Here is a 23,878-nt window from a genome sequence, read left to right as displayed (position 1 = left end):
CCATTTATTATGTTCAATCTACCAAAACACGTTAATACAGGGAAGGCTACAGTGAAAGAAATGCAGGAGATCAGGCTAGCTCAAGCTTTGAGAACACAGCAGTTGTACTCCCCATCTAAATGTTCCACTCCCTTGTAAATTGATACAGACCACTAAGCCACTAGAGAGGAATGTGTGCCGGTTACGTAAGCTCATCACAACAAGACGGAGGGCATTGCTGTGGGGAGGGGGGAGGAGAAATGCGACACGGCCGCAGCAGGGGGCGGAGCGTGGAGATCGGCGATGAGGGAGAGACGTGAATAGTGTGAAGCAGCAGTGGCCTTTGAAGTGAAGCTAAGCTTCACTTCAAAGGTGTGGGAGGAGTGCGGCTGAGGCAGAGCGCACGCTGGGGAAAGCTTGTGGGGCGGAGTGGGAAGAGCTGCTGGGGAACAGATGGCTGGCGATTTGATGCTGTGCACGCGCATTTTAACTCTTTGCGCTTGCACATTGAGCTAAAAGCACACATGCACTTCATCTAATCGTCAGCCTGGTTAAACTCTGGTTAAGCCCCTATAGTCTCGCTCCGCTCAATGCGCATGCGCATTGACAGGCGAGACCTAAAAAGCAGCATTGGTCGCTTACTGTAATGTTACTGCAGTTGCGGTTACTGCCTAAGAGGCCTGCTGCTCCACACTGCATGACTGCGCTGCTTCAAATAACAGTGTCGGACTAATGGCGCCACCCTGTGCGTCGTGTGCGTGTGCCTGGGCGGGCCAGCGGCGTGGAATTTAAAAACTGTTACGCATGCTGCTGCAGCTACCATGTGAATCAGTGGTCCGCCCACCGGCAACACAGACGTAAGGCATCTACATAGATTTATTATTGGCTCTCTTAGCTCTTATCTGGAGAGACAGTTTGATTGTGAACAGTTGATTTTAAATAATATATGTGTGACACACGTTTTGCAGTATTGCAGTTGTTGATGTGAGGTGGTAATGACCCCGGTGGCTGTTTGGCACCCAAAAAGAAGCAGACTGCATGAGAGTAATTTGGAGGCACCCTGGTACCTATGGACCCCTACAGACTCCCAGTCTTGTTCCTAGCAGGAACTGTAACATCACAACAACCTGATTGCCAAAGGCCCAGGTAGGGCTGCAATTGTATGACCACAGTTGGAGCTACCTCCACATAACCCAGGACAAGGGCTGCATCTGCTGTTAGTTGAAGGCCCACTTAGGACTGCCTCTGCCAAATACAGTAAGCCCACATGGGGGCTGCAACTGATGATTGCCAAAGACCCCAGGGAACTACACCTAACTTCAGTTTGGGCATGATTGAAACCAATCAAGGCTGTTGATCGCACGACCCGGGGGCTGCACCTCCTATAGTTAACCTCACCATCAAGACCACCACGGCTGGATCTTCAACCTCATCCCTGCAAGGACCTGATGTTGCTACTTCTGTAGGAGAGAATGAGCAAATGTGGTGCTGATCGCAGCCAGAGTCTGCTCTAATTAATTCTGATAAGGACTTGCCAATTCTATGCTACTCTATCAAGTGCATGGAAGAGCCACTCTGGGTGCAATGGAAAGGACATATGAGAACTCATCTAGCCTAGCAAAATGGTAACATAAAGAATGAGTGCATTTTTGAACTGTGGTAATGAAAACTGCACCAGAACCTGATTCACGCTACTCCTGCTTGCCCTTAAAACAGGCAGAGACCCAGAATTCTAGAAGATTGTGTGGGAGGGAATAAAGAGAGATTGGAGAGGGTGCAGCAATTCCATGAGATAGAGCCCAGGATCACTGACCTGTGTATGTTCATTGAAGTATGCAGCATTTAGTACGGTTAAAGCCTTTCTTGCTAAATTAAGCTCTGAGCTGGACATTACGTTTATTGTGTATTTTGGTGATTGTTCAGTTCTGTGCTGGAGCACCCCAACACTATCTCCCTGAGAAGCCTATGCCTGCTTGAGAGTGAAATGGGGAAAGTGGTGTTCTTGGCCCAGTTTGCAGAGCCATAGCAGGACAGGCCTCAGGACAACAGTGGAAAACAATCTCAACCCCCAGAGGTGAGCCTAGTAGGTCTTGGACTGTCCTATAACCACCAGAACAGGGCCAGATAACGATATTCATGATCTTGCGTTGGTGCAATTCTCAATGTGTCAGGTCCGTTGCCTTAGAAAATAGTCTGCAAACTATCAATACATTTGAGGGCCATATAAAATTTAAAACATACTTTTGCCACATAACCATGTCCCCCTAAATATGTCCTACCATCATTTAAACCTTTTAGGAGGTCTCATAGCGAACTCCTCTTTTTTTTTGCTTTGCTGAATCCACATTCACTACATGGCAGAATTGAAACCCCTAACAATGACAGCACAATTTTCTCCTTAGACCATGGACTTCGGTGTGCTACCCAAACTATTTCCCAAAGAAAAGACCATTCTGAGGTTCCCCTTGGTTGAAAGCTCAGGTAAGCTTCCACCACTTCAGAAAGTCCATCTTCCTTGGCACCAGGAAACACATCCACCATTTTGCCAAGAAAGAAAGACATGAGATGGGTTTCAGAGAGACTGTTTTACAGCTCTACGCCATAGCAGATAAGGATGTCCAATTTTATCTTCTGGAACTTCTTATCCTTCTGGTTTGCAACAAAATGGCATCTGCACTCAGGAGAGAGAGGCTCCAGAAAAGAACACCAAATACTCCACTGTATGGGAGATCTTCAGTCATCTCACAGACAAGGAAAAGCTAAATGCCCAGATAGTAATCTGCAAGTTTTGAGACCAGAAGCTCAGCAGAGGTCAGCATGGACTGTCCTTCTCTCGGGCATCCAGCAGGAGATGACACCTCTGGTCAAAGCATAAGAAGGGATAAACTTGACATGTGAACAGAAGTCGAGTGCAGAGGCAGATGAGGGTGAGACTTTGCTAAGTGTTACTTAAGAGGTGCTCAGCTGGGAAAAACAGGACACCCACTAGCACCTAAAAGTGTTCATGCCCTACTGCATGGAGTGCAAAATCCACATATGGTGTGGCAAATAACACAAAAATAGGAAAAGAGAAGATTGACCAATATTATAAATAATTCCATCAGTAAAAAACAACAAAAGGCCAAACACTCGTACCTTCAATTTCACGAGGCTCTCTTGATTCTGCTGTCGAGGAAGGTAGTTCCTGAAGTTGTTTTTCTTTTTTATCAGGTTTTGGAACAACTGATTTCTTTTTATTCAAGGATTGTAGTTTCTCGATTTGGGGAGATTGGTCAAGAGACAAGGGTTTTCCAGATGCGATCTAAAACAAATGTCAAGCTTTTATTGGCATTCGGTCAGGTTATGATCTAAAAAACAAACTTAAAAACAAGATGCACAGCTGATAATTTGGTTCGTGTTGTAAAGTAAACTTTAATGAAAAACATATACGATAAACAGGTAAGGTGACTGCACTAAATACTGTACTTTCTCTAAATCTATCATTCATCACTGTATCTATACATTCATAAAATCCTCCTCTTGGCTAACATGCAGTGGAGGCCTCCAAATACGGCCTTAATAAAGTAGCAAACTAAAACAACGATTTTTTCAGTAACACAGGCAATCTTCAATAGGGATACACAGATGTACAGTATGTTTTGTTCTTGTGTTTTTTAATCTTAAAACAAACATAATTCGGTTGTTCTCATGTGTCTCTGAAACCTATTTAATTACTTAGGGTATTTTTCTCAATAATATTTGCTTTCGAGTTTTCGCCATTCTGTGACGTTGAGAGGACATTCTGGAAATAACATGCTATTGTCCACCTGCTCACACAGTTCTCCAGCTGTGTCTTAATGTCTAGGAAATCAAATTACCATGCTGCAACACTACATGCTATTCAGGCGACAGTCTGTTTCCGAGAAGCTGAGTGAGATACATGACAACTGTTCAAATGCATGATTATGACATCATAATTAGTCACTCGGAGCAGCCATGATAGCTTAAGCTTCGATTTTGGAGGCTGCTGCCTCCCTTTCTCTCCCTACTGCCAAGAGGGATCTTATGGATTCGGAAAAGATACCATGGCCCTTATCGTATCACGGGAGAACCGCCTAGTTGCCGCAAGCCTATGGTGGCTATACATCCGGACCTCTACTTTGTTCCACCTTACGCTTTGAAAGAACATACGGCATGCAGCGCTGCCAATCCGGTAAGCTAACAAATATAAATGATGTAAACACACATAATTGCAATTATAAAAGAAAAAGTGCCTTCCGCTCGCCACTTAATAATATTATACTTCTCAAGCCAAAGCTAATTTTCAGGTAAGTGCTGTCCAAATGCTGCTGGTAAATTTCCACGCATGAGGCACATGTGAAGTAGAGCCAAGCACAAGTTCGCTCTTCACCCGTCATGAGTCAAATCTTTTTATAATGAAATATGTTATTCGTAACCATATTAGAAGGCCATGCCTTAAGAAAACCGACAATAGCAGATAGCAGAGACACAGAATGAGATACATTGTGTAAAGTATCACGTTGGTTAAGTTCGTAAAACACAGTAATTATGCATTCAAAACATTGTGAAACGATATATGTTATTGTAGCTGAGCAAAAGGAGGCAGGAGTCGGTGAACTATCCAGTCCGAGTAGTTTATTGTAATACAAAAAGTATACACTGTAACAGGACCCACGGCAGGAGGAACTGCTCTGGACGGAGGTCAAACATGGAATGTCACATTCAAAGGAAAACAGATTCTAGAAGGGAGAGCGTCAGGAAAGGAATGGAGAGAATTAAAGGGCAAGAGACAGGATGAGAGAAAAGAGAAAGAGAGTAGACAGAAAAGGAGAAATAGGATATTACAGTTATAACCTGCCTATGTACTAATGTTACTCATATCTTATAGCTGGAGAGGATGTAGCCCTACGGCTAGAGCGGTGTAAAATAGAGAAGTAGTCGGATTCCAAAGGTTCTTTATTTAGAATAAGATAAATTAAAGAAAGAACAGGTAGCGCCAGGAAGCACAACCATACAGATTAATAGCCAGGCTATAACTGACTCTGACACACTAGAACCTTAGAATCACAAACATGCATTCCAAGGGCTCGCACCAACACGAGCCTTAAAGCAATACCCTAAATAGAATACATACAATATAACACTTCCTCCCTTTATAATAATAAACAATATGTACAAAACATAGAAAAGTTAACAAAAGAGAAAATGAAAATAATTAAAATACAATAACACTAAAACTTAAAACATTCTACCTAACATATTCCTTAAGACAACCAGGCAAAACTCTTCTCCTTTTTGAGCCTTCAGTATTTACAATGCATGGCTCCGTATTTTTGTCTATATCAGAGTTACTGGAATTTCCGTTTCCATCCTTGTTCTCATCTTTGTCCTCTTCATAACTTTGGCCTGGCAAGGATCTGCCAACCTCCCTATCCATCATATAATCATTCACCATCCCTTCTCCTTCCCTTAATTGAGAAAACACACCACCATCAGCTCCACAACTTTGTGACTGTGTAATCTGTCCCTGCCCCAAAGCTAATTGGGATTGCAACTCACTGTTTTCAAAATAATCTTCCACCCAATCAAAGTTTCTTGATTTTTCACACACATTCACTTCTTCATCATGATCTTGACATATATCAAAAGCAACATCCTTGAGTTTCCAGACCTTACCGTCACTCAATTTAACAGAATTTCTAAAAACTTCAACAACCTGTTTTGCCAAATCAAACTTGTTCTCACCCTTCTGAATCCTATAAAGCTTCCTGATCCTGACCCAATCTCCAACTTTCACTATAGTATCTTTAGCACCATGGCGTTTATCATAGTATTCTTTGCTCTTTAAGTGAACCAATTCCAAATTCTTTTTCACCTCCTCAGGTGACCTTTCTTACACATTCTTCTTAAACAACCAACCTGGATTAAATTTACACCTGGGTAATCTACCTCTCATCATTACGAAAGGGAACAATCCAGTACAATTGTGCAAAGTGATCTTATAAGACCACACCGATTTCTGTATCTCTACCTTCCAATCCAAATTCTTGGTATTAGCTGCCTGCAAAATACCCTTAATCACCCTGTTAAACCGTTCTACTGTTCGGTTCCCACTTGGATTATATAAAGCTGTTGTTTTATGCTTAATTCCACATTTCTCAAAGTACTCTTTAGCTGACTTGGATAAAAATTGCACTCCGTTGTCCGTTAAAATATTCACAGGCAACCCCTCCATCATAAAGATCTTATCCAAAAATTTAAAAACTGTCTGAGTATCAACCTTTTCTACAAATTTAACCACGGGCCACTTAGTAAAAAGATCAATAGCGACTAGACCATATTCCTTCACAAACCATACAGATTAATAGCCAGGCTCTAACTGACTCTGACACACTAGAACCGTAGAATCACAAACATGCATTCCAAGGGCTCGCACCAACACGAGCCTTAAAGCAATACCCTAAATAGAATACATACAATATAACAAGCGGTCTACCTCGAAGCTGTGGAACCAGGTTCGAGTCTTGGCAACGATGCTCAACATCCTGTGATTCTGGGCAAATCACGTATTCTCGCTGCCTACCAAAAAAAATGAATGTGTCCATCTGTAACGAAGCTGGTGCCCATGTAAAGCGCTCTCAAAAACCGATGTCTCGGGTCAAGTTTGCTCTATATAAAACTCAAAAAAAGAAAGTTGCTCAGCCAGTGTGAGTGTTCTGAGTGGAATGTTGGTGTGATAGAGATGTATGGAATGTTTGGGTGCCTGTGTGGTATGGTGTGACAGTTGAAGATGGGGTGAGAAGCAGGCAGGCTGCTCCTGGTGGGGCTGTTGTACCTAGATACCATCCTGCTGTACATGGACTATCAACCAGCTAATGTAAGTAATTACCATCCTGCAACTAAGACAATATAGAAACTACAAATATACACCTACATTACGCCTGGTACATCACAATACATTTTTGGCGATGAGGATGGGATTCGAACCCACACATGCATAGCACCACTATTTCTCCATAAAATACCCCTTAACTCCTTCGCTGCCAGGCCTCCTCGTGCCAGGCTTTTTTTTGGTTATTTGGGGAGGTGTGCACTTAGGCCCCCCATACCTTTTTGTCCACATAAGATACCCATGCCAAATTTACATTGTTTTCTTCCAACATCCTGAGGATTCTAAAGTACCCAGGGATTGTAGATTCCCCTGGAGGGGACTGAGAAATTATGCAAAATACAGCTAAATTCTGTTTTTGGGGGAAAAATGGGAAAACGTGCTTCAGATGACGGTGTCTGTTTTTTTCCCTGCAAATGGTATCAACAAAGGGTTTGTGGTGATAAAATCACCATCTTCCCAGCTTTCAGGAATAGGCAGACCTTTGTTAGAAAACCAAATTAGCTATACAGTTTTGGCATTTTACTTGGATATAGCCTATTTTTCCTATTTTTATGCTTTCAACTTCCTTCCAGTTAGTGGTAGGAAATGGGTGTGAAACCAATAATGGATCCTGGAAAGCTATACATTTTTTAAAAGAAGGCAACATCAATTCATCAAGGGGTTATTTGTGTAGATCCTTCAAAGATTCCCTTAGAAAGTAACAGTTGAAAAGAAACTATTGAAGTTGAGTTGAAAAAAACAGCCATTTGTGCCTAAGCAATATCTCATTATATCCGCAAGACCCTTCCGGTTGTAGGTATATATTGGGCTTGTAGGTTCACCAAGATCCCGAGGGACCCACAGCCAATAACTGAGCTGCACCTTGAAATGGTTTTTCATTGTGTACCAGGTATACAGTAATTCATTTGGTAAAATATAAAGAGTGAAAAATAGGTATCAAGGATCCTATGTATTTCTGAAATTGGAACTAGGTATGAAGCTTAGAAGCAGTGGTTATTTGCACATCTCTGAATCTGTGGGTAGCCATACTAGCATGTGATTAAGGGGCTCTTTTTGAAAATGTCTTTTTTTACAGACTGTCTTAAATTTGTTGTCTTTCCATGCAGAAATGCATAGAAAGACAACTAGTAATACCATTTGTTCTACTATTCTGTGTTCCCCTAAGTCTCCCGATAAAAATGGTGTCTCACTTGTGTGGGTAGGCCCGTGACAGGAAATGGGTCAAAATGCAACATGGACATATCACATTTTTCCACTAAAACATTTTCTTGAAATGTGCCTGCCTGTGGATTTTGAGCCCTAGCTCAGCCGGCACCTAGAGAAACCTAGCAAAACACTAAATGTTTTTAAACTAGGCACCCAGGGGAATCCAGGATGGGGTGACTTGTGTGACTCTCACCAGGTTCTGTTACCCAGAACTCCTTTCAAACCTCAACATTTGTAAAAGAAAAACACATTTTCCTCACATTTCTGTGATGGAGAGTTCTAGAATCTGTGGAATGCCACACACTTCCACCAACCCTGCATTTCCCCAAGTCTTCCAACAAAAATGGTATCTCACTTGTGTGCCCACAACAGGAAACTGTCCAAAACGCAATGTGGACGCATCCCATTTTTCCAGAGAAAACTGACCCTTTTTTTAGCAAAGAGCCTATCTGTGGATTTTATGGTACTATCTCGGCCAGCATGTAAGGATACCTAGCAAACCTGTACATATTTAAAAACTAGACACCAAGTAAAATCCAGGATGGGTTGACTTGTGTGACTTTCATCAGGTTATGGTACCCAGAATCCCTTGCAAACCTCAAAATTTGTTAAGAACCCACCATTTCCTCATATTTCTGTGATGGAAAGTTCTGGAATCTTTGAAGAGCCAAACACGTCCACCCACCAAGCATTCCCCCAAGTCTCCAGATAAAAATGGTACCTCACTTGTGTGGGTAGGCCTAGTTCCCTCGACAGGAAATGGCTCAAAACGCAATGTGGACACATCACATTTTCCCAATGAAAACTGACCCTTTTGTCACAATGTGCCTAGCTATGGATTTTGGACCATAGCTCAGCCGGAACCTATGGAAACCTAGCAAACATTTACATTTTTTAAAACTAGACACTCAGTGAAATCCAGGGTGGGGTGACATGTGTGACTCTCACCAGGCTCTGTTACCCAGAATCCCTTGAAAACCTCAAACGTTGTCAAATAAAACACATTTTCCTCACATTTCTGTGATGAAAAGTTCTTGAATCTGCGGAGAGTCACAAACTTCTACCCACCCAGCATTTCCCTAACTCTCCCGATAAAAGTGGTACCTTACTTTTGTGGTAGGCCTAGTGCCCGCGACAGGAAACGGCCCAAAATGCAACATGAACACATCACATTTTTACACAGAAAACAGATCCTTTTTTTTGCAAAGTACCTAGCTGTCGATTTTGGGGCCTAGCTCAGCTGGTACCTAGGGAAACCTAGCAAACTTGTACATTTTTTTTAAACTAGACACCCAGGTGAAGCCAGGATGATGGGGTGACTTGTGTGGCTCTCACCAGTTTCTGTTCCCCAAATTCCCATGCAAACTTCAAAGTTTGTAAAAAATAAAAAAGGTTTTCTCACATTTCTGTGATGGAATGTTCTGGAATCTGTGGGGAGCCACAAACCTCCACCCACTCAGCGTTCCCCTACGTCTCTTGATAAAATTGGTACCTCACTTGTGTGGGTAGGCCTAGTGCCTGCGACTGGAAATGTCCCAAAACGCAACGTGGACACATCACATTTTTCCACAGTAAAGGGAATTTATTTTGCAATATGCCTAGCTGTGGATTCAGAGCCCTAGCTGTGCCAGCACCTAGGGAAACCTAGCAAACCTGTACTTGTTTAAAAACTCGCCACCCAGAGAAATCCACGATGGGGTGACTTGTGTGTCTCTCACCCGGTTCTGTTCCCCAGAACCCTTGTAAACCTCACACTTTGTAAAAAAAACAAATTTTCCTCACATTTCTGTGATGGAAAGTTCTAGAATCCACGGGTAGCCACAAACTTCCACCCACCCAGCATTCCCCCCCCAGCATCCCAATTAAAATGCTACCATGCGACAGGAAACAGCCTAACTGTTACATGGACACATCACATGCTGTGGATTTTGGGGTCCTGCTGAGCCAGGACCTAGTGAACCCTAGCAAACCTGTACAATTTTGAAAACTAAGAGTCCAGATAGGTGTGGCTTGCGTGGATCATCAACATTTGCCTACCCAGTATCCCCTGCAAACCTCAAATTTTGCTAAAAAAAAAACACATTTTCCTCCCATTTCTATTTGGGATCACCATGCCTACCACCCAGCGTTCCACTTATCTCCTGATAAAAATGGTTCCACACTTGTGTCAGTGTAAAATGCAGAATCAGCCTAAAACGTATATTTGAAAACATTAAGCGTGGTAGAGCTCGCTGTACTATCCTCTCAATCTCTAAGTTTTTGGCCTTTCCCAGTCCCAGGCCTTTGGCCCAACCACACAAGTGAGGTATCATTTTACTCAGGAGACCGAGGAGAATGCTGGGTGGTAGGTCATTTGTGCCATTATGGTGATCGCACACAGTAATGTGAGAAAAATTTGATTTTTAACCCACATTTGAGGTTTGCAGAGGATTCTGGGTCAGAAAACGTTAGGGGACCCATGCAAAACCACACATCCTTGGACTAGTATTCAGAAATGTCTGGGTTTGGTAGGATTCCCTAGATGACCGCTGAGCCAGTCCCAACAAACACAGACGCACCCTCCTTCTCAAAACCAGGTTGTTTTGCGATAGATAATTTTGATGTCTCCCCAATAAGCCTTTTTCTGGCCCACCCATACAAGTGAGGTACCATTTTTATTAGGAGACCCGGGGGAACTCTGGTGGTAGGACATTTGTGTTGACCCGGTGATCCCACAACTTTCCCACACTGAAATGTGAAGAAAATGTTATTTATTTTCAGCAAAATTTGAGGTTTGTATGGGGTTCTGGGTAAGAAAACCATAAGGGATCATTTTGTGATTGATCAGTTGTGATGCCTCTACAATACGTTTTGGGCCCTTCCCTGTCGTGGGTCCTTGGCCCACCCACTCAAGTGAGGTAACATTTTTATAGGGAGACCTGGAGGGAATCCTGGGTGGTAGGAAATATGTGTTGCCTCAGTGATCCCACAACTTTTCCACATAGAAATGTGAGGAATTTTTTTTTAGCTAAATTTGAGATGTGGAGGGGATTCTGGGTAAACAAACGTAGGGGATCTACACAAACCACACCTCCTTGGACTCCTCTGGATGTCTAGTTTTCAGAAATGTCTGGATTTGGTAGGTTGCCCTAGATGGGCTCCGAGTCCAGGAAAAAAAATCGCAGCTGCCCTCTTGCAAAAACAGGTTGTTTTGTGATAGATAGGGGGCACCTGTGTTTTTGGTCCCAGACTTGGCGGTCATCTAGGGAAACCTACTAAACCCAGACATTTCTGAAAACGAGTCCAGGAATGTGTGGCTTGTGGGAATCTCCCAAGGGTTTCTTATCCAGAATCCTCTGCATACCTGAAATGTAGCTAAAAAGTCACATTTTCCTCACATTTCTATGTGTCAAGGTTGTGAAATCATTGTGCCGGCACAAACTTCCCACCACACAGTGTTCCACTCAGTCTCCCAATAAAAATTATACCTCACTTGTGTGAGTGCCCAAAGCAGAGACAGCCTAAATACCTTTAAAAAAAAAAACCGGCCCTTTGGACCCACTTTGGTTTCCCTTCAGTTTTTTCATTTTATTAAGCATGGGCTGAAAATCCGTTCCGCTCGCGAAATGTGCAAATTTTTGGCAATTTTGCGGTCTGCGAATCGTGCGAAATTGTCAAAGAATTTGCAATTTGCGAGTTGGTGGATTTTTTTTGCTTGGTCGCGCTTCAAAAATACAATCTCGCACTTGCGCACTTGACTTACCGTGATTCTGAGTTCGCCAAGTTGTTTTCCTTCCGGTTTGAGTGCGCTGCGCCATTTTGGATCTGGCTGCGTGATCGTGCAAGACTTTTCGACCGCGAGTACGTCGTAGCGTCCCGCCATCTTGCACTGCGAGACTTTCAGAACGCGAATACGTCATAAGGGCCCGCGATCCCGCATCGCGGGAGTAAACAATTGTGAAAACGTAGATGTGACGCGCAGCTGGCATCTAAGGGGAGATTTGAACATCTCGCTTTCCCAAAATAGCAAAAATTGCAATTCTGCACAAGAAACATATCGCTGGCAGCATAAACCTTCTGAAAATGATGATTGGATCAGAATAACTCTTCAGATTGACATTTGGCTGCACTTTCTTGTGCAAGGAGTCCATTTGGGGGGGGTGGGAGGAAGGAAGTGCCCCAGAGTCTCCAACTTCCTGTTCCTGTCCAGCAGGCTCCTCCCAGTGCTTTGTCCATGTCCTGGTCACTTTTCATTTGGATCTGGAGCTGGAAGGATTACTCTTTGTGGCTGCTGCTGGATATTTGTGTTTGAGGACTTTTTGTTTGGATCACTTTTGGATTAGAGATTTTACAAGTAAGTTGGTGTTGTTTGTTTGGGGCATTGGAGTTGCTGCAACAACAATTTATAAACTTTTTCACAACTTCTAAACAAATATATTGTGGGTAGCCATAGTATCTAGTAGGCCCAGGGTTAGTCATGGGTGCATGATACAACTGTTTCTGTGAGTCTTGTTGAACTTAAATATCAACTTAACGGCATGTATGGCATGGAATTGAATAGCTCACTGTTATATCTATGTGGAAGTTTTTTGTCATTTTGCAGTGCGTGTTAAAGCCACACTAGCCAGTAGGCCCAGGGGTAGTCAGTGGTGCATGGGCCAAGTCTTTCTGAGGGGTCTCTTGAATTTAAACATCATTTAGGGCATGGATGCCATTGGATTGGGGTGATTTTTGTGTGTATTTGAATTTTTTGGGTGTTGTTGGGGTCTGGTTCAGGGCCTGCCCATGTGGGGGGGGCATTTTGTGGCCTGGTCCAGGGCCTGGCCATGTTGGTGGGGGTATAGGGGCCATTTTGAAGCCAGGCAGTGTGCTTTGTGCCATAGGCCTGCACCCAGTTTGCCTTGCTTTCAACCATTATGCCCAGGGGTACTCAGTGATGCATGGGCCAAGTCTTTCTGTGGGGTCTCTTGAATTTAAACTTCATTTAGGGCATGGCTGCCATTGGATTGGGGTGATTTTTGTGTGTATTTCAATGTTTTGGGTGTTGTTGGGGCCTGGTGCAGGGCCTGGCCATGTGGGTGGGGGTCTAGGGGCCATTTTGCAACCAGGCAGTGTGCTTTGTGCCGTAGGCCTGCACCCAGTCTGCCTTGCTTTCATCCAATATGCCCAGGGGTACTCAGTGGTGTATGAAACAACTCTCTCTGTGTGGTCTCTCTTCTATTAATTTAAACATTCATTTTGGATTCGAATTGCAATTTTCTATTTTGGGTCTTTCCGTTTTTGGGTGTGTTGTGTTAATAATAATAAATGCCTGGTTGCAAATATTAATTGAAGCATGACATATGCAACATTTATTTAACTGATGTTCCTCTGGCTTCCTTTGCTTTTTGGTGCACAAAGACTGAGAACCCGGAATCATCCTCATCATCATCACTTGTTGTAGTGCCAGGAAGAAGTCCTGCTGCGGTGTGTGCACAACGTCATGTGACGTCACGTTTGGCCACAGACAGACAACTGCAACTTGTGCAACTGCGTCCTGCTGTTCTGACATCTGAAGAAGATGGGCCCAAAGAAAGGTGACCGTAGCTCCTCTACCAAGAAAATTGCCAGTGCCACTGCCAGTAAGAAGGAGCAGAAGAAGCAAGTGGCGCCACTTACCAAGGAGACTGGGGTGCTGACAGACACTGTTTTTGGGAAAAAAAAACTACGCCTGCAGCAGCGGTGTCCGCCGGGGACCAAGCTGGGAGCAGCACCTCCGCTTCATTGGTCTCAGTTCCACCACGCCAATTTAGGCCCAAACCCATGAGTGCCGCAGAGGCAGCCACTTTAATTGCTCTTTCACCATCGACCAGTGATGTTGGCGTTGACTCATTGCAAAGAAGCATCCAATCAACGCAGGGTGTAACTTATCTGACGAGTGTTCAACCACAGCCGCAATGACAACCACAGGTGCAACAAGGACAGGCGCAAGGAGAGGCGCAAGGAGAGGCGCAAGGAGAGGTGCAAGGAGCGGCGCAAGTAGAGGCACAAGTCGAGGCCTATGGAGAGGCGCATAGAGAGGCGCATGGAGAGGCACAACTGCCCACAATGCTTGTTCCTCCAGAAGTAGGGGCACATCAGGAAATGGAGATTCATGCGGAGATATCAGCCGAGCAAGCCACTCCTCCTGATGATCCATTGTCTTCCAGATCCCCAGCAAGGAAAAGGTAGTTAGTCGGGGTAAGCTTGGTACCGACTATGGTACCGGAGGCCAGAGAGGTCATCTCCTTAAACACCACATTATCCAGTGGGAGGCGCACCTAAGTAACATCCGGAAAGCCAAAAGTAGAAATCCAAATGTAGACATTGATATTGCATCTGATGACGAGGAGCTGATCGTGCAGCGGGGAGGTGAAGAACCGAGAGACATTTTTTCTGGTACACACAGTACCCCTAGCAGCAGCACTGCAGTCGTAGCACCCACACCCTCCTCTACCCCACCAACATCTAGGAGGCACAGTAGTCTGGTAGAGACATCAATGCGAAAAAGTACATCAATGAGCCTAACTGGGTTGAAGAAGTCTGGATCCTCATCACATATGAAAACGGTCCAGATCACCATTAAAAGCATGTTTTGCTCAGAGGTGCCATTTGAACGCAACCACCCAACGGCACTTCTGTATAATGCAATGCTTGCTAAAATGTTAGCGCTGTACCTTCTCCCTTTTTCTTTTGTGGAAGGGTTGGGTTTTCTAGAATTTGTGGCAACAGTCTGCCCTAAATGGAAGGTTCCTAGCTGGTCCTATTTTGCCAGAGTTGCGGTTCCAGCACTACATCACGATGTGCTGGACGTGATTGGGGCAGCTTTGCAGAAGAGTGCTGTTCACACTATCCACCTGACAAAAGACATGTGGACCAGTTGCTAAGCCGTTGATTACATGTGCATCACTGCACACTGGGTCTCTTTTGCGGGGGTTAGAGACAAGATAGCTGCAGGTGTTGACAGTGTCACAATTTTTCAAGCTACTCGGAAACATGCAACAGTAGCCATGTTTGTCATGGAGAAATCTCATACTGCAGTAAACATTTTGGAGGAGTTTAACAGTAAGGTCTTTCAATGGCTGCATCCAAGAAAGTGCATGATTGGTTAGGTTTTGACGAATAATGGCAGTAATATAGTTAGGGCCATGGCTGATGGTGGCTATTTCAGAGTGCCGAGTTTGGCGCACAGTATTAACATTGTTGTTCAAGATTTCTTGAAAAAAGAAAACACAGTCAGCAAGTTACTGACCACCTGCCGAAGAATCTGCACACATTTCAGCCATTCTTTTAAGGCCCGGAAGCAGCTGAGGATTATTCAACGTGTCCGTAGATTACCAGTCACAGGACTCATCCAGGAGGTGGCAACACTTTGGAACTCAACCTTCTACATGCTTGAGCGTCTGTTTGAGCAGTACTTGGTAATCAATGAGTATGTCTTTAACGCACGGGGTGCTTCTATGAAAGACATGAGGCTAGAGGTGGAGGAATGGGACCTAGTTAAAAGCCTGACAGACATGCTTCGTCCTTTTGAGGTCTTCACGCGTGAAGTCAGCAGGGAGGACTGTACTTTGGGCAAAGCTATCCCATTGTTGCGCATGCTATAGCACCAACTGAAGGCGGTGCCTTCAACGTTCCGAGATGATGCTGAAAAGCAAGACGCATATCGGTTGGCGGAGAGCTTATTAAGCTGCCTACTTGACAATGCAAGGCTTAAAGGAATACATTCTGAACAACATTACATTTGTGCCACTATTCTGGATCCACGGTACAAAAAGGCACTGGCCAGCAATACATTCATTCCTTTTTATGAAGCAGATGTTTTAAAGTACAAACCTTGGCTAGCTCTGTCAGCCACTCATTTCGAAAAAGAGTGGCAGGAAATTGAAGGAACCACCACAAGTACTACTGAAGCAGCAGGCCATCCGGCGTCAAGGTCCACTTCTGTGGCCGAAGGCAGTCACTTTCCCTCAGAGCCGTTACCGACACCAGCAACCGTATCATCATCATCACCTGCACCAGGCCCAGTCATAATATTGTCGGAAGCGGATTGGATAACTCATCAAGGGTTTGCTCGTTCCAGTGTTGATGCAGAGGTCACAGATGGTACGCAAAGTGGAGCACCCCTGGAGGACCTTGAGTGGATGGTGCAGGCCTATCTGGATGACCCAACAGAGGTCTTCTTTGATCAGAACCCATTGGTGTATTGGTATGGGAAAAGGGCTCAATGGCCACTGATCACCAAGCTGGCTCTAAATTATTTGTCTTGCCCACTCGCAAGCGTGTCTTCTGAACGTGTTTTTAGTGCTGCTGGTGCCATTGTAACTTCAAAAAGGACCCGCCTCTCGCCCAAAAATGTGGAGAGGTTAACAATGATCAAGATGAATTAGCACTTCGTACCACTAGATTACAAAATACGTGAATCCTTGCAGGAAGAAGAGGACACCGACTTAGGTGACGGAAGTACTTCTCTGTTAGCTGACCTACTCCCGTTTCAATTCACAGAGTTTGAGGACGAGCTCTACATCCCTGACACCTAGGCCTGAAATACTGACTTTCTTTTTTTCGGCCTTATTCACTTTTATTCCTGTGTGTCTTTCTTTGTTTTGAAACATTTAGCACAACAAAACTCTAATCACAACAAATCCATCAGCAGCACTGTCTTCGTTTTATTTTCTTATTGAAGGTGCCGCTGTCTGCATTCCTGAAGTTCACAAGTTCACAACTCAGTCATGCTCCTCTATCCTCCTCCTCCAGACTCCCCCTATCCATTTCCCTCAAGGCGGATGGCCGGATTACACAGAATCAAGAAACTGTCGCTTCGAAGACGAGTCCCCTCAAAAGAAGTGTGACTGGAATTACTGACTATATGCCGACTGTTACTTCTGAAATTGACACGAGAGGCTGCCCTGTGGCCCTTCACTTAAGAATAAGATGCTGACAAAAAGTGGAACAGGTAATGTATAAATGAATGGTGACATGGCATGCACTGGACAACACTGGCTGTCTGGCTCTGATGAAAGCAATTGCTGTTTGTTTGTTGTGCATGCAATGAATCCTATGTGTTCTATTATCATTTAATCTTTTACACACTAAATGTAACTCAAGTCTACTTTAATTTTACCTTGTTTAATGCAAATTGTACTTCTACTGCAGGGGCCATTACGTTGCATTTTTTAATATGGAAAATGTCCTTGGACTCACTGTCTGTAGACTGTGACTGCATGAACAACATTGAGTTTGCCAATACCATGATGATGATGATGATGAGTCTTGATGATCAAAGTTACATAATATCTTTACAGTCACTCACTGGGATGGATGGATCATCATTGTCGGTTTACGGAAGAACTATGGCCATTTCGTGAGTTGCAAACAGGTAAACAAGTCAACAACAACCACAGCAGAACTACATGTCTGTCTAGTCGTGGTATGGAGTGGTCGAGCCAGTGTAGTGTTGTTATGCCAGAGTCCAGACAGCAGTTCATGTAAAATTGCAGCTATGTGGCTTGCTGTATAAAATTAGATCTGCTTTGTCTGTCTGTGTCAAAGAGGTATGCTACATGGAGGTTGGTTCACTCAGTGGTGCCTGCCTTGACGGTCTGCATGGCCCTGGCCTGCAGTGTGCTAATCAATATCCTTGAAAAGCAGACTCAGAGTACGCTCTTTAGAAATGATGCTTGTATGTAATACTGTCGCCTCTGAAAGTGAAAGTGTTATTTTTGCACTACACACCGTACCTTATATTTTTCCTCCATGGTGTTTTAATATCCCTTCCTGTTTTTCCATCGACAATTACAGGCCGGCTTTTACCCTGTGCAATGGGAAAAACATTAACTCAGGCTTTCCATAGCAATTCGCAATTCTGCATCCGCCAGACAGGCAGTGGACAGTGTGGTCACCAAGATTGATCAACGTAGCGTCAGATGGAATGGAGGAGTACCGCGAATAAGAGGAATGGCTGGATGCATGCAACTTCCCAAATTGAACAGGACAACTACAACATACAGTTACAGTATCCTCTTCACTTCTCCTTATCTTTTAAATAATGTTATTGTTGTGAACTTCTATGAGTGTGACTCTGTGCGTTTGCTCTCTGCTTCAAATTCATCCCTACAGCTATTTGATAAGTTTCTTTGCTATTTTTAAAACTAATTTAATGTACTAATAAGTGTTTATTCTCTCTGAGGGCAGATAGGCAAGTGAAATTGCATAATTACTGCTGCCCTGTACTGTCAAATTTTTTATTCGTAGTTAGTAAGTTGTAGTAAGTACTACTTCTCAGTAACCTAACCATCCATGTAGCAAACAACTTCATGCATGCACTTCCTTTATGTCCCTTAAAATATTTATGGATATCTTCGTATCCAAAGATTTGTTTTTCTTCATTTGTTGTTTGTCCATGCTGTGTTTTTTTTCTCTTTCCACAAAACTTTCCCAAAAAACCCCATTCCCATCCAATTTTCAAACCCAACCCTCTTCCCCCGGGCTGTGTGGTTTTCATTGAGGTGTGACTAAATGACAACAATAATTCCACACACTTGCTGGGGAGGATAAGGTCAAAAGCAACAGAAAATCAATTTCAAGGCAGGTCAAGGAATCCGAGGATATATTCTTATTCTGCTTGACACACACCCATGATTATTTGCAAATCAAATAAGAATTCATGTGCGCCATCGAGTGGATTCATCATCAACAACATCCTCCTCTTACACGTGACGAATGCTTACGCTGATGTGTCCTTCAGTACTATTTCTTGTAGTAGCCATACTCCACCCAACTAGTAGTTATATTTTGATGGAATACTTTAGCATTGCTTAGGCTACAATTTATGGCACTGTTCTTGTGTACTGTACTATCTATTGTACTGTTCTAATGCTCCTCTCAGGCCACTCAATGTTTCATTTCCTTTTTTTTCATATGCTCCTACTGCCATGTGTACCACTACTACTATCACCACAACGATGACATTTCCTCCGTCCAGGATTCCATAGCCTACCTTAGTCGCCATTTGCCATGCAGCCATCCCTGTGCCTAGCCCTATTCTCAAACACGAATCACAGGTAAGATAAGCATTTTGGGGAGGAAGAATAATGGAGTAGGAGGAGAGGAGAGACTGACGGTAGTACTAGTAAAGTAGTAGGACAATTGAATTCACTAACTCTGTCAGTGGCACTTTTGTACAATTTTGGGCGATTAGACAATTTGAATCAACCAGCCAGTTAAGTTTCAGGAAAACAAATGTACAGTTAACCCCCCTGCCTCCCCCACAAAACAGTAAAAACGCGTATGCTATGTTTACGTTGAAAATAAATAATTATTTTGACCCTAACAAAAATAAACTATCCCACAAGACCCGACCCACCTCCCTCCCTAACCCCAACCAATGTCCATGAAATCGTGTCCCCAAAAGTCCAAAAACCCCAACGCCCAATTCCCACTCCCCCCAAAATTCTTTAAAAAAGGGGCAAGGGACAGTCTCTCTCTCTCTACTTTCGCCGGCGGTGTCCTGTGGCCAGGTGGTCACGCAGCTCTCTCCGGAGGTCCTTGAGCAGGGCTTTCTGCCTTGCCACCTCCTGCTCAAGGTAGGCCACTCGCAGGGTCAATCAGTGCATACGAGCCTTCCAGGTAATGTGGGGGGCAGCTGTTGTTTTCGCAGCTCGGCGGCAGCGGCTGGCTGCCGGACCACGGCGCCGTACCGCTAGAGTATTGCGCTGACTGTATGACCCGATGCAGCATTTGTGGATGTTGACTGCGAGTCATCCTCCTCCTCCTGAGCCATCAGCTGCCGATATTCGGCAACAATTGCCTCCAGCTTCCGTTGCCGGGCCCGGATAGCCAACTCCTTCCTTGTTAGTTTAGAAGGAGTATCTATATGAAGAAAGAAAAACATACTGTAACCAATACTCTTTAAGATTAACACAAAATAATTCAGCAGAAAGTTGTGTCACAGTAGCACTAGCAACTTGCAAGCACAGTAAATAACATTTGTAGCATGTATCTATCTAACCTCACACTCCGTCGGCCTCTGCTCTAACATTAGTGGTAGTTTCAGTAATTCTACTAGCACTATATGGACTCACTACATTAGACTCAGACAGTACACCAGTCTTCTTCTTCTCTCTTGTTTAGCGAAATTAGTACGTAAACTTGTGGAAGCCGGCATAATGCCAGTGCAGTCAACTTGCACCCACGAAAAACAGACGCAAGCCATGATGACACAGACTTACGTTACTGTTACCAGTCCAGTACATGCAGGTGGTGAAGCTCTTACATTTCTATTACGGGTGGCACTAGCCATACTCTGTTACAAGGGCTACTGCTTAATTAATCTAACTTTCACCCTGTCCTGCCCCTGACTACTACAAAAGGAAAATGAAGAAGATAAATAATATGATCATCTATCCCTTCACAGGATATTTGCTTATATAAGGGATGACTTTAGGTGCTTTGTTTTTATTGATTGAGTGAACACCGATAGGCCACACATGAATGACAAAGTTGTAAAAAAATTATTAACAGAGTGAGTGGTCCCTGTAATCCCGGAGGAAGGCACTTGTGAGTTGTGACTTGACTTGATAAAGTGAACTATACAATATAGATACACAATATATGCTGTGCTTGCAAACTACTGTTAGTCAAGGTAGTATTCTGAAAAATTACAACTTCTACTTTCCTCGGCTTTGCTACTCTGGAACGGACGTGCGGTGTTACATGCTCTTCAAAGTAACACTCTTCATCCAGTGACCGTCTACTCTGTCTACATACACCTATGCTATCTATGAGGAAGATACCATCCAGGCATCCATCTATTCAAAGTAAATGTCAATCCTTCTTCTTAATGTCTCAAATGGACAAACCTTAGTTTTTCTCACTGAAAAACACCCTTTTTATTTTATTTTGTAAACCGCCAGCCATGCATCCGTGCTTGACTTGCATTTGAACCAAAGGATATATTGCGCACACATACAGTTTCTGTTTCACCCACCCAGGCAGTCCTCTTTTCTTTCTCCTTCCACCCATCCTTGCTTCAGCCTTCAACCGGCCATGCATCAGATTCCCAGCCACCTGTGCCTGAATTCAAAAACACGTATCATTCTTTGCCAGTCATTAATTTAACTCGCTCGTCCTTCCTTACACCCTTCTTTCCCTTTTCGTCCATCCCATACATCAAGTTCACCTCTGATCTGACTTGGCTTCTCGATGAAACTTTCACAGCTGAGTTGAAGTCAAATTTAGAGGAGGCCATTGGTTACTCGTCAACTCCTGCCACCAATGCTATTGCTAATGCGAAGTCAAGGGTGACTGTCTTCTACCTGGTTGACAAAAACTTAGTTCTAAATTTATAAGTCTTCTTAACAGTAAAGTGTACTTGTACTGTACAACATATACACCCCTGCAGCCAGCCTACTCTGCAATCTCAATAAGTAAGGAATATAATAGCTTACCACTGCCCGCCACTACCGTGGCATCCCCCACAGCAGTTCCTGCTTGCACCGCATCCGCCCCTGGAGTGACCACCTCCGCTGGCCCCGGCACTGGGCTGTGCCTAGAAAATACATTTAATATTTTTAGATGCCATATACACCACTCCCTATTTTGTCTAGGAATGAAAAAATATGTTACTACATAAACAAATTTAATTATTTGTGACTCTCTAGTCTAAACTAAAAATTCCCCTTTCGTAAGGGGATGGTGTTTTTTATTTATGCTTAGCCATAACATGCTACACTTTTTGGCACAACTGATCAATGCTTGCTTTTTAACACGCACCATTTTTCTCATAACAGACAGAAGCTTCCCTTCTACGAACAAGAGCAATATGTTACTCGGAGTCGTCATCATCACCACCAAGACTTTAAGTTCCAACCAGGTGAGGGCTGTCCCACAATTAATGTGTAAAATCAGCCACTGTTGAGTTTTCAAGAGTTCACCGTTTATCTTATATGAAGTTGATTTTAATAAATGTTTTTATATAATGCACAATTGAAATTTAATATACAGAGTACACACAGAGCTAGTTGTTTTACTTTTAATAAAGCTTTAAAACTTACATAGACTCTGTGGTTTTTGGTCATGAGTGAGTGAGCACAAGGGTTTGCATTTTGCAAGCATGAGTCCGTGACTCTGAGAGGTCGGGACTCTGACTCCGTAGTCTTATGTTCTGGGTTGTATAATCATTGGGGATCATCGCTGCATTTGGGAGCTAAATAATGACTCTGACACACTAGCTAGTCAGTAAGGAGATTGGGGGTTCAACTTCTGTTATGACTGAGGTATGTGGAAAGTCTAACTGCACCTATTATCACCAATGCCCTATTTCTTGTCCATAGTTCTGTTTGTGCAGAATAGTCCCTGCAACAGTAGTAGTATGTCCTCCTATCCAATCAAAAAGTAAACTAGTATCTTATTCTTGGTGGCCATTGACATTTTATTGTTGGGAATTGTCAAAGCATAAACATTAAGAAGACTTCAATAGACATTATGGACAACCCAGAGGACTGCACTCTGTGCCTAGAGCTATTGCTGAATAGGAGTTTTGTTTAACACCTTTTGCCAACTGTGCAAGCTTAGCTAGCTACACAGACAGACTTATAATAATATAGTTGTAGCACAGTGAGTCATAGTAGAGGCAGTATAAGAATTTAGAAACAGTCTACAAGAAGATCAAAGACGATTTAGGAAAAAATAGAATTATGATGAACATTTGGAATAAATAGGTGCTGTAAAAGTTAGGGAAGTATAATTATTAATATTAACTGGAAAACTTACTGGGGCCAGCAGAGGAGCCCTCGGTGGACCAATCCTGGCCTTCCTTCTCCGCCGGCGCCGCTATCTACTCTGTCCTCTTGCCCTTGGGAGGAGCTGATGTACATGAAAGAAAGACACAAACATGGATGATTGTTGTCAACCAAATCAAACATTTCAAAAAAACAATAACCAATTATTTCGGGGAAATAGACAACAATTGCACTAAATGTATTGACCTATCTGATGTAGTCTACTAGGATAATAGTATTGCTGGATTCACGGACCGTCTACTTGGAAAGTTATGTAACTCACTAAACCAACTACAAAAAGGTTCTACTAGGACTGGCAGGCAGCACTCCGCACCACGCGAAGTGACAGACACAGTCCGTCATGATTGCAGACCACTAAAAAGTTTATTACTAAATAACCAGTCATAATATAATCAAACTATCAATCCACCAACACTATCTCTTCTTAGTGGCAGGAGTACAAAGGAAGGACTGGACTTGAGTCTCTAGTGTCTAGCATTACGCAGTTCTGTAAAGTACACTCATACATAATCACTCAGGCCAAGTGAGCACAAAATTGAAAACAAGTAAGCATAGTAGCACCGTCAGTGAGCAGGCGAGCACCTGCAATCACAGAAGCTTTTGAAACATAATTTATCTGCAATGTAATCTGCAGCATTCTTGGTCTTCGGAAAAAAACATTTTTTGCAATATCATAACACAGAGCAGAAGACAACAAAGTAGTGATTAAATAGCTACTAGTACTCACCAAGTCCAGGGATCTCGACGCCAAGCAGGTCAAGTAGGTCGTGTTCCCGGTCCAGAATGTCCGACCACCGGTGCGTCACCTGGTTGTAGGTGCACCGGACCCCAGACTCCCGATAAATGGCCCGACACACCTTACCCCATAGCTGGCGACGCTCCCGGAGGCCGTACCTGGTACCGGGCCTGCCACCTGCTGAGATGGTCTTGTGGAGGTGGGCCTGCACGAAGAAGACCAGTGCGGCCACCTCCACCGCGCTGAAGATCTCCCTGGGAATTACAG

The 23,878-nt window shown here is 43.6% G+C and overlaps 1 protein-coding gene across 6 annotated transcripts in view; it reads right to left on the bottom strand.

Moving 5' to 3' along the window:
* LOC144769184 (uncharacterized) overlaps positions 1-23,878 on the bottom strand; it is a 4,448,662-nt gene that overhangs the window by 503,102 nt on the left and 3,921,682 nt on the right. For 5 of the 6 annotated variants that reach the window (XR_013598674.1, XM_078653198.1, XM_078653199.1 and 2 more), the window contains one exon: positions 3,115-3,280. Coding sequence is in view for 4 of the 6 variants with exons in the window: in XM_078653198.1 (XP_078509324.1) it covers positions 3,115-3,280 (166 nt within the window). In the remaining 2 variants the exon portion in view is untranslated. Of the gene's footprint in view, positions 1-3,114; positions 3,281-23,878 lie in introns of those variants that run through there. The other variant, XR_013598675.1, reaches the window with a different exon arrangement.

This window comes from Lissotriton helveticus, chromosome 7, assembly GCF_964261635.1.
Source record: "Lissotriton helveticus chromosome 7, aLisHel1.1, whole genome shotgun sequence".
NCBI lineage: Eukaryota > Metazoa > Chordata > Amphibia > Caudata > Salamandridae > Lissotriton > Lissotriton helveticus.
The sequence above is the reverse complement of the archived record's forward strand: the minus strand, read 5'-3'. Positions and strand labels throughout refer to the sequence as shown.